A 12,129-nucleotide genomic window follows, 5' to 3' on the forward strand; every position below is an offset into this window, starting at 1 on the left:
TCTGTCGTCTGCTTAGATGACAGAGTGGTGTCACTATACCCAGCAGTGAAGGACACCAGCGCTGCCCCAGCGAGTGACGTTACTGGTCTCTGCCGGGTATTCATCTGGGGGGACATCAGAGAGGGAGGGGGCAGGGGATGCCGCAGTGACCACAGCCTATTCTCCACCTGATGACCCGTTGTGTATCCCAGCATGCACTGGGGCTTTCAAACAATCATCATTACACAGAAAGTACGGAATAAAAATACAACAGCTGTTAGTGCAGTTAGGGAATGATAGGGGATTTTTAAAGCATATTTGAAAATGGCTTAGGCTACTTTCCGGGTCCGTCGCCAAGCGTGGGCGCGACGTACCGACGCATGTTGTGAAAATGTGGCACAACGTGGGCAGTGGATGCAGTTTTTCAACACATCCGCTGCCCATTCTAAAGTCCCGGGGAGGAGGGGGCGGAGTTCCGGCAGCGCATGCGCGGTAGGAAATGGCGGACGCGACGTAAGAAAAAAACGTTCCCTTGAACGCTTTTTCATGCTGACGGTCCGCCAAAACACAACGCATACAGTGCACGACGGACGCGATGCATGGCCATACATCGCGATCCGTCGGCAATACAAGTTTATGGGAAAAAAACGCATCCTGCGGGCACATTTTCAGGATCCGTTTTTTTCCCAAAATGACGGATTGCGACAGACGTCACGCGACGCAAGTGTGAAAGAAGCCTTAGACTATTGGAGCAAATAGAGGAGTTAGGAGCAAAATTACTGCCTTCAGACCACCCCTTCAAGGAATATTAAAAACATCATATAAAACCATGAAATCCCTATAGAAAATCTATACAGATCTATATTTATATCTTACATTAGGTTTTGTCAGTCCCTGAAGTGAGTAAGTGAAGACGGCAGTATAGAGGGGTGATGGGGCAGTGCCAGGGGGGCATACACTTTGCTGACCTTATGAATTAATAGTCTGGCATGAACGTGTCAATAATTATGGGCAGCATAGAAGATAATCCAGTTTTAAGCTAGACTTGATGTGAAGTAAAACCATCATTTCCAGGTATACAAAGCTTTTAATGAGTGATGAATGAATCTAAAACGAAGGATGAATGGATAATAAAGCACAAATCTGAAAGGCAGCAATTATCCATTTACAAGAATACGAACAATAATGATACTGGTACAATGTAATGACCTATAAAGATTCCAATGGCAAAGTAAAAGATGGGAAAAGAAAATGCGATTTTTAAGGCTTTTGGTACAAACAAGTACAGATGACAGAGGCAGGAGAGGGGTCTTGGAGCCAGTCTTTTGGCCAGTTTTGGATAGGGGAAAAGCGCCCATATTTTACTCACATACTGTCAGAAAGAAAAGCTGTAAAAATGGCCCCTAATAGCCTCTGTCCCGTGCTGTCATCTCTACCGCTTGTTAATATACACATGATATGACGAAATACAAGAAAAAGTATATAAAGAAATCTTTAAAGGATTTATCTAACTTTAAAAAAAAAATACTTTAAAAACAGCTGCAAAATTGCAGAAGCTCTGGCGATTGTCCGGGTCCTTGTGTAAGTGACAGCTGCAGTCAGTCAGCGGCCCGCAGTGATGGGAGCCACAGTGCTAACACCTTGAGGCCACCGATTGCCTGAAGCGGTTATGGCCCTACCACTTGTAACCAAACAGTGGAAATATTTTCGGGACCTCACAGCTGTATCTGTAGGAGAAACAACAAGAGGCGAGTAGTGGCGATGAGTGAACGTGCTGGGATAACGTCTTATTCGAGAACGCTCGGGTGATCGAGTATTTTGGGTTGATGTTCGTGTCCCTGCGGCTGTTAGACAGCCTGAACACATGTAACAAGCAGGCAATCCCACCTGTGTTCAGGCTGTCTAACAGCCGCAAATCATGCAGCCGCCCGGACAGGAACATAACATACGAGCACTATAAAATACTCGGATCCCAGCACGTTTGCTCATCACTAGGGAATAGTGTTTGTCATTTTCTAACATTTGCAGCAGTTTAAAAAAAAAATGTTTCAAAAGTTGGATATCCCTTTAAAGAATGTGCTGTCAATGTCTGATCGGCGAGGATTCGATTGCTAGGGTCTCCCTCTTCCAAGTTCTATAACAAACACCAATGTGCGGCTTCTCTAAGGCTTTTCTCCATAACCCCGCCGGATCCCCACCGGTCAGACATTGACGGCATCCCCTATTCTGTCACTACAGTAGTTAGAGCCCCGCTGGCGTGATTACCTGGTTATATCACACATGATCACACTCACACAGTGCGCCAGAAGCTGCAATTACACCATAAAAGACCAGCTAACTATGGCGCACACTGAACTAAACAGTGGGAATCATGATTTTAGGTTTGGCTGACGGAAACGTTTGATGAGATTACCTGTAAATAACCATATTCTGAGAGTGCAAAAAAGTTATTATTTTTTTCTACAAATTTCGATCCCCTCCCCCACGGTGTAAAATATATACGAGCAGTCACTTCCTCTCACTTCATAAATACATTTCTTCTACATTTGGTTCACCTAGGCTTAGATTCCTTTGCTAAAATATTGGAAATGCAGAAAGATCAGTCCTTAAATAAAAGCAGGTGATATGCAGGGTAGTGATTGTGCCAACAACATGGTGCCAGTCTTACCCATCAATTCTGTGCGGAGACTCGGCTTATTCAGAGGACGGTGCACGTACGGTTTAGCCCAGGAGTCTGACGAGGAGTTGTCAGGCGTATTCTAATAACACAACCTGGACTCGGAGACTAGAGCGGCGTTTCTGATAAAAAATAACTCTGTTGGCAACATCCACGGCACTGAACAATTATTCTTTGTGTACAAAAATACAGAGATAAAGTCTTGGCAGAGCAGAACTTGTCCTTGTGGCACTGGTGAGAATAGTGACAAATTCTACAAAAGTGCTTGAAACAGAGCCACAATCAGACAGATACGGCTAGGCCATTACCGACATATTAATAGTGTGCGCCGATAGGCGGGTCGTCCGAGGAGCCTCAGCGCTCAGCCACAAGCCCTCGGGACGTCTCCATCAGGCTGGGCGGGTAGCAGCAAGGATGGCACATTCTTATCTATACCTTCTTAGTGTAAACTACTGGTGTGGCCCTGTAAGGGCCCCGTGTAAGAGGAGCCACAGGCACGTTAGACTTCTTCATCAGGATCTGCCACCTCCGCCACTTCTATCTCAGGCAGGGACTCGTTCCAGCAGTTCTCGTGGCCCTCTCTAAAAGAACTGGAAAGCAAAGTGGTAGAAAAAGTCATAAAGTGCAACACTAGGGAACGGGTGAACACACACACAGCTTTCAAGAATTCATCACAATAAGTGGGAATTTCATTTCTTTTAAAAAATGGATTTTAATGTAACAGTAACACACAGCCTAGCAAGTGACATCACTGGAATCAGGGTCTCAGCTACTATACAATGCTGCTCTCAGCAAAATCCTGCTGACATTCTCTTTAAAACCACCAGCGCCTCATACTAGAAATGGCACTGGCAGTGCTTTACTGTCTCCAGTGGTCCCATTAAGACGAATGTAGCAGATGTGCATAAGATTGACCACCGCTCCATTCACACAGGCTTCTCAGGAGCAATGGCTCCATTCACACAGGCTTCTCAGGATTGGTGGTCTGTCCCCGGCAATCAGGGAGTTTTATTCAATCTTGTGGATGGAGAAGAACTTCCAAACTTGAGAAAAATCCTTTAATGAGAATCTGTCACAAGGTTTTTACTACCCTGTCTGAGAGCCGCATAATGTAGGGGCAGAGACTAGATCCCAGTGATGTATCACTTACTGGCCTGCTTGCTGTCATTTTGATAAAATCACTGATTTCTCGGCTACAGGTCTATCAGGTTCTCTGAATGCTGAGCCCTGTATAACCCCGCCACACCACTGATTGTAAGCAGCCCATCTCCAGTGCACACAAATAGATGCCAATCAGTGGTGGGGCTTATGAATAAGGAAAATTACATGGCAGCAGGTATTACTAGTCCTCTACTGATAATCTCCTGCTGATAATACTGATTTTTTTTTTAACAAAACTAATCCCAGGAACCATGGGATTAGCCTGCTGCCACCAACAACAACAAAAAAAATTGTCTCTTCCCCAGGAGACTATACCTCATCTGCTAGCACCAGTCCTCCTCAGTTAGTGAGAAAGCGGTAGGAGAAGCCGAGAGAACTAAAGCATAACCACCCCAAGAGAAAAGCCAACGTGCATGCACAGCCAACCATGCAACTAAGGGTGGGTGCTGTGTCAATCAAAGAAGAATAAGAAAAAGAAATTTTATGGCGAGTACCAAAAAGACTTACAGATAATGGAATTTTTCAGAGCTCATGACAGCACCACCTGAGAAGGGAATCCACCTATCAAGGACAGGAAACCTACAGAATAAAGGGGTGAAACCTCCCTCCTCCTGCATTATTTGGGTTACAGAGCACTGAGAGGACCTCCATTAACAATTGAAGAAGTGGTCCATGTGAGGGACGAGGGAGACTCCATTTTGGATTTATTAATTCAGGCCCGATAGATCCAAAAGAACAGAACCTCTCCAATTGGCCAGAGAATTAGAGGCCACGTGTTAATGAATGCAGGGAGGAGCAGAGGTAGGACCCCCTGCTGTCTTTTGTGCAAGGCAGCCCACATCAAAGGGGAAGTGTAGACACTTAGGCACTGACACCTAGAGATGAATTATGAGAGTACCGTGCATCTCAGGGTTATGTCCTATATACCACCAGAACCCTGGGAGCCCTCTGCACGCACCCTTTACGTCTCATATTTCTCTAGCTGTCCCAGATACCGAGTTATCGAGACTGGCTCCCGAGAACCACTTAGCCAACCCAAATTTGGACTCTCCGTATCGGTCCAGCCCCAACGAACCCGTTGAGATGTCAGTTGTCCCATTTGGACCTCCCACTAGGAAGCTATGACCCATCCAAGATATTGGGAATTATTTCAGCTAGGAGGTCAAGGAGGAGAATTCAGTCCAACCCAGAGGGGCAGTGGCAAATATGGGAGGGGGCAAGCTAGTGGTTAAAAGCTAGCTACACATCTTTAGCCTTTATCATTGTTCTGCCATGGAAGCCACGTCACGTCGAGTGTGGAGACGGACCAGAAACTAAGAAGGTGCCTGTGGAGAGCTTCCCTCCATCCACATGTGATAAGAAACGGTAATGTGACACATACAGCTAACTGCAATCCCAACCTGTACCCTACTTTTATCTGTACTTCTGGTTGTAATATCTGTATATTACTCTGTATATATTTGTAGTATCTAGTGCGCCTTTCAGCAATTAAAATATCAATTAATTTTGGGCTAGTCTTTTATCTCGAAACCCGATTTCCCACATCCGTGAGTCCAGCTAGTACTTATACGCTACCTGGGGTAAGTTTCTGACCCGATATAAGTTTGTTAACGGACCAGGCTTATATCCAACGAGGAACTGGTGGCAGCAAACCGCTCTGGTGTTATTGGGGGATCCTGACAGTGACGGATTGGAGGTTTATATATATTCCCGGCCTGGGGATAGATATACCACCCTCACTGCAGAGTGCCCCGACAACCAGTACATGACAGGGCAGCCTCTCCGGCGACTACTTATCCTAGGTGCACTTCACTGACTGACCTGAGGGTAAGGGGGGCACCCAGTGGCGTAGGAATAGGGGTGCGGGGGGGGGGGCAGTCCGCCCCGGGCGGCACAATGCGGGGGGCGGCCGGCGCTGCAGGAGAAGAAGAAAAAAAAAAAAAAAAAGACGCCCCTTTAAATCTTCGGGCGGCGCCGTCTGCCGCCACGACCAGGGCCAGCTCCCCCCACCCCCGGACCCCGCCCCCCGCTCTAATACTCACCTCTCCTGGTTCCTGCGGCTTCAGCGTCCTCTGACTCTGCGACGTCTCAGGGCAGAGGGCGCGATGACGTCACTACTGTGCGCGCCGCTCTGCCTCTCTGTCCTGAGCGTCGCAGAGCCGGAGAGACGCTGACTGGCTGCACCGGACCTGCGCTAGGAACGGGAGAGGTGAGGATTTTACTTTTTTTTTTTTTTCTTTATGTCTGACTGTCTGGGGCTGGGGCAATGCTGGACACACTGGGGCAATACTGGAGACCATGGGGCAGATTGCTGGACACACTGGGGCAGTACTGGAGACCATGGGGCAGAATGCTGGACACACTGGGGCAGTACAGGAGACTATGGGGCAGATTGCTGGACACACTGGGGCAGTACAGGAGACCATGGGGCAGATTGCTGGACACACTGGGGCAATACAGGAGACTATGGGGCAGATTGCTGGACACACTGGGGCAATACTGGAGACCATGGGGCAGAATGCTGGACACACTGGGGCAATACAGGAGACCATGTGGCAGAATGCTGGACACACTGGGGCAATACAGGAGACCATGGGGCAGATTGCTGGACACACTGGGGCAATACAGGAGACTATGGGGCAGATTGCTGGACACACTGGGGCAATACTGGAGACCATGGGGCAGAATTCTGGACACACTGGGGCAGTACAGGAGACTATGGGGCAGATTGCTGGACACACTGGGGCAGTACAGGAGACTATGGGGCAGATTGCTGGACACACTGAATACTGGAGACCATGGGGCAGATTTCAGGACACATTGAGGCAATGCTGGAGACCCTGGGGCAGACTTCTGGACATACTGGGGCAATACTGGAGACCATGGGGCAGATTGCTGGACACACTGGGGCAATACTGGAGACCATGGGGCAGAATGCTGGACACACTGGGGCAATACTGGAGACCATGGGGCAGAATGCTGGACACACTGGGGCAATACAGGAGACTATGGGGCAGATTGCTGGACACACTGAATACTGGAGACCATGGGGCAGATTTCAGGACACATTGAGGCAATGCTGGAGACCCTGGGGCAGACTTCTGGACATACTGGGGCAATACTGGAGACCGTGGGGCAGATTGCTGGACACACCAGGGCAATACTGGAGACCATGGGGCAGATTGCTGGACACACCGGGGCAATACTGGAGACCATGGGGCAGAATGCTGGACACACTGGGGCAATACAGGAGACCATGGGGCAGATTGCTGGACACACCGGGGCAATACTGGAGACCATGGGGCAGAATGCTGGACACACTGGGGCAATACAGGAGGCCATGGGGCAGATTGCTGAACACACTGGGGCAATACTGGAGACCCTGGGGCAGATTTCTGGACACATTGAGGCAATGCTGGAGACCCTGGGGCAGACTTCTGGACACACTGGGGCAATGCTGGACACTGGGGCAGATTGCTGGACACACTGGGGGTAATATGCTGGACACACTGGGGCAATGCTGGACACTGGGGGTAATATGCTGGACACACTGGGGCAGACTGCTGGACACACTGGGGAAAGGCTGGAGACGGGGCAGATTGCTGGACACACTGGGGGCAGTGCTGGACATACTGGGGCAGATTGCTGGACACACTGGGGGTAATATGCTGGACACACTGGGGCAGATTGCTGGACAACATGGGGGTAATATGCTGGACACACTGGGGCAGATTGCTGGACAACATGGGGGTAATATGCTGGACACACTGGGGGCAGGACTTGAGGCATGGGCAGAATGTAGATACGGGGCATGATTGGAGACACGGGGCAGGATTGGACCATGGGGCAGGACGGATACGATGGAGGCTGGTGGGGCAGGATGGGGAGATCATATGGGGTAGAATGGATACTCATGAGGGCAGGATGCGAGAACATATGGCTGGAGCCAGGAATAAGATAAACGGGGCCAGGGTGGGGAATAGTGTTACCATAGGGGATAATTAAGGGATATTATTACTGCAGTGATGTATTTATTTTATTTTTTGAGTATACTGTTTTAAATGGGGGGCAGGCCTGTTACTGTGCAGAGTGACACTATATCACCTTTTTTTCTTCATGTGATGTAATGTAGAAGTTGTGAAAAATTAAGTAATGTGTTCTGCAAGCGGAGCTCGAGATAACTGTGTTATTTCCTGCAGAAACGAGTCCTGGCTGGAAGGAATGATGGCGGTCTGTGCTGGATGAAAGATGAAGGACTTCACCTAGAGACGTCACTGGTGAGTCAGTGTTACCTATACACTGTATACTATATAGAGGTCCTGTGCATAATGTCACCAGTGATCTCTGTATTACCTCTACACAGACACTGCATACTAAGTACAGATCTCCTGTGAATACTGGCACTTATGGTGATAGTATTGTGTTTGTTTGTTTTTTTACTACTGATCAGTATTGTAGTATTCAGTCACTATGTGGTGGTAATATGTGGTCTGGAAATGGTGCGGTGGTATTTGTCCCTTGTATGTAGTATTATTCGGTCACTATGTGGCCTGGTCATGGTGTGGTTGTATTAAGTCACAGGTGTGGCATGTGGGGGTGACACCATTAGGCCCAGTTTAAGTTCTACAAAACAGGAAAACCATTTTTGGTAACCTTTGTGTGTATTGAGCCGGGGGGGGGGGGGCGCCAAACTCGGGAACAGCCCCGGGCGGCAAAAGCTCTAGCTACGCCTCTGGGGGCACCAGAGAGCTGAGACTGTGTAAGCTCTGTCACAGATTGATTACGGCGGGGGGATATCAGTAGCCCCTGTCGTTTGTGGTTTTCCTTCAGTCCACTACAATCTTTGTTGTGAACATTGATTTAAAGCTTTTTTTCTTTCAAACACATTCTTTTTTTCAAATTTGTCTGTGAGTGGCTCTATCTCTGTTCGCTCAGTGCCGATCATGTGACCCCTGGTTGCAGCCACCACTGATTTCCAGTGTTGTCAAGTCAACTTCCGGAAGTTGAAGTTCCATCACCGAGCCATGACCCAGTCTCACGCAGACTGCAGCCATTCCCCCATTGACTGGACTGTGGACGGTGTTTCGCCGCACGTCACAGCCCAGTATTGAGCGCGCGCTGTAGAAGATTTTCTTCTCTCCTCTGCTTTAATTGGGAAAGAATGTGCCATTAGGTGAAAACCCTTGCTGTCCTAATAGTGACCTCCCAAATTCCAGGCAGTCAAGTGAAGCCCAGTTGCTGGGGGGGTGACAAACTGGACCTTGGATGAGAAAATGTGGGATCTCTTGCAGTAACCAAGGATCAGTGGTGACTGACATCAACCTCATTCATGAGAACCATGGTCTTTTGGGCCAGAATGGTGCTATTACAAATTAACCTTGAGTTGAGTTATCTTGTCTTCAGACTCCACTCTCCTTGCGTCAACCGACTGCGGCTCAAGAAGTCTGCCTTGCTGTTCCGTTTCCCTCATATGTAACGCTGTCAATGAAGAGATGGTTTTCCTCTATCTGAAAGACCTGCTCTGTTAGCGTAATCAGCAAATCAGATCGAGTTCCTCCATGATGGTTGATGTATGCCACTGTTACTCTGCTGCCTGATACAAGCCAACATGTTCGTATTCTATCATTGGGGAGATTCTCCACAGCATATTTCACTACCCTTAGCTCTTTTAGACTGCAGGGCTCTATTTTCTTCTCTTATACAACTACCTTGGACCATTCCATCCTTTGAATGCGCTCCCCAACCTCTTGGAGTTGCATTCGTGGTTATAATACTTTGAATAAGGTTTTTCCAACATATTCCCTTAGATAAATTTTCTGTATTCAACCACCAATGGAGCGACTTGACCGTGACAGAGGAAAGGGTTACTCTTCCTTCTTCCTTTCAGAGCTTTTTTGCTTTTTAAAATGTCTCCTTGTAGTTTTCTGATGTGCAACTGAGGCCTCAGGACCGGTGGTCAGAGACCCCAGCAAAGACATGGCCCTCTTGAGTGTCATGGTTGGATTCTTTATTTAGCACCTGATCTTGCACCTTTTCTATCTCTTGCCTTGGAAAGTGACAGTTTTCGTTTATCGAGTATGACAGATGCACTAAAAATATTTGGACTCAAGGAAACCAAATGTAGACTTTCAGGTTCAGAAGCCAACCCAGATGCGTTAACGTTGTTCTGACACATTCTAATTGAGTACTGCAGTGATGACAGTCTTGCCTATGATCAAGAAATCGTCTAAGTATGGAATTAGAAGAATGTTCTGTTCCCATAGATGAGCTGTCATTTCCACTATCACTTTCGTAAAAATTTATGAAGCCATTGATAAACCAAAAGGAAGGGCCCCCAACTGGAAATACCTGATCCTGCCATTTATCGCTAGAGCCACTCTTAGGAACTTCTGATCTTCTATGTGGATTGTCATGTGATAATATGCATCCTTTAGGTCTAGAACGATCGTATAAACAGCCTGGATACAGTAGCTTTATGGTGGATTTTGTAAACTTCATCTTTAGGAGGATGGGTTTTTAGGAACCGGTTTAGCTTTTTAAGGTTGATGATAGCCCTGAAGGAGGCATTTTTAATGAGATTAAAAAACAAAAACAAAAACAAAACATAGAATAGAACCCCTCGCCCTCTTCTATTGCACCCTCTATAAGGACTTTTTTTTTTTTTTTTTAACCAGTACCTGGCCTTTTGTTTCCAGGGCTAACTGTTCCCCCCAGACCTCAGTGAGGCTGTTCCCACAAAGGCCTGTGGGGGAAAACAGTCAAAACTTTAGTCTTAGACCCAATTATCAATCTGAGAATCCATCCACTCAATGAGATTCTCACCCAGGCAGGGGGAGGAAGAGGGAAAGCCAACTCGGGGAATGGCATCACCGGGAAAACTTCTTATTCTCTCTGGACCCCTGAACAAGAAACCTCTGTCTTTCCTTCGACGGTCCTCCCCTTTCACTTGATCTCTCTAAAGGTTTTCTATAACCATATCTTATACTTCGAAAGGACCTCCTGTATGAAGGGATGGACCAATTAGGGAGTCACTTTTTACTATCCCCAGCTTTGTCCAGGATGTCATCAAACGCAGGCCCAAACAGATACTCTCCTCACGGAATGGAACATAATCTGGATTTTGATTGCATATCACCATGCCAGCCTTCAAGCCCCATGGCTCTTCGAGCTGCATTTGAGAGAACTGCCGATCTCGCCACCAATCTCACAGAATTTGCTGATGCATCTGCCAGGAATGCCACTGCTCCCTGCATTAATGGGATATCAGCTGATGTCCTCCCTTGTTATTCCTTCGCTGACTTTCCAATTGACCAAGCCAGACCATCATGGATCTGGCTGTAGACGTCGCAGCTTTAGCAGGTTTTAGGGCTCCTGCTGAGGATTCCCAGCTATTTTTTAGGTAGCCATCTTCCTTTTTGTCTTAGGGATCTTTAAGTAGCCACATAGCTTCAAAACAACAAGGAGGATTTTTTTTGATGATTTAGCCACTGCTCCATCTATTTTTGGTGCTTTGCCCCATAGGGTTGTCTCCTGCTCCTCAAAGGGATATTTCCTCTTTAATGATGAGGGCAGTGAACCCTTCCTTTCAGGTCTCTTCCCCTTGTAATAAAGGCCAGTATTTTTTAATTTACTGGCAGGAACAATGCGGTGGCCAGCAGACATGCTGCCTCCACCTGCACTCCAGCCAAGACCACAATGGGCCCGCTGTGGCGCTTCCAGGCCCGCACACCAGCTCAGCAGGCCTCAAGCCCTCCTAGGCGATTGGTCCGGACCTGTGTAGGAGTCTTCTTCTCTTTATTCTGCACTGGACACTCTTGTGTATAGGTTCCCCTTCAAAGGCAGGAAACTAACTGGTGCAGGGGAGGTTCCGATATTATATTCTTTAGGTTTCTGGTCCTTGATGGGCAGATCCTCTCTCTCAGGTGATGCTGTTATGGGTGTTAGGAAAATCTTCATTTCTTAGTCATGTCATTGGGAGACACAGGAACCATGGGATGTCCTAAAGCTGTCCCTGGGGTGGGAAAACTAATACCAGTGAGGCAGAAAGAAGAAGTATGACAACTCTAAAGCTACTGCCCAAGCAATTGCTGCTCGTAGTACCCTTCTGCTAAGGCTTGCATTCCTAGATATAGTACAAAGCTAAGAGCTCCCCAAAGATATGGACAAAAGACTAAGTAGCAGCCCTATGGAATAGAAGAAGAACAGACACCAGGAGATGCAAGACCCAGGAGGCTTCCAGAAAGATAAAAAGGTTAGCTCCTAAAAAGCTACCAAGGATATCTCTGAGGAGGCCTGGTGCTAGTAGCCAAGGT

General features: G+C 47.6%; 1 protein-coding gene across 4 annotated transcripts in view; it reads right to left on the reverse strand.

The window, feature by feature from the left end:
* Positions 1-1,046: 1,046 nt before the first annotated feature.
* SNX16 (sorting nexin 16) overlaps positions 1,047-12,129 on the reverse strand; it is a 63,063-nt gene continuing 51,980 nt past the window's right edge. For 2 of the 4 annotated variants that reach the window (XR_011314115.1, XR_011314116.1), the window contains exons 8-9: positions 1,914-3,246; positions 1,047-1,835 (exon numbers count right to left, since the gene is read on the reverse strand). Coding sequence is in view for 2 of the 4 variants with exons in the window: in XM_069731538.1 (XP_069587639.1) it covers positions 3,156-3,246 (91 nt within the window). In the remaining 2 variants the exon portion in view is untranslated. Of the gene's footprint in view, positions 3,247-12,129 lie in introns of all 4 variants that reach the window. The other 2 variants (XM_069731538.1, XM_069731539.1) reach the window with 1 other exon arrangement.

The sequence above is a fragment of the Ranitomeya imitator genome, chromosome 6 (genome assembly GCF_032444005.1).
Source record: "Ranitomeya imitator isolate aRanImi1 chromosome 6, aRanImi1.pri, whole genome shotgun sequence".
Lineage (NCBI taxonomy): Eukaryota > Metazoa > Chordata > Amphibia > Anura > Dendrobatidae > Ranitomeya > Ranitomeya imitator.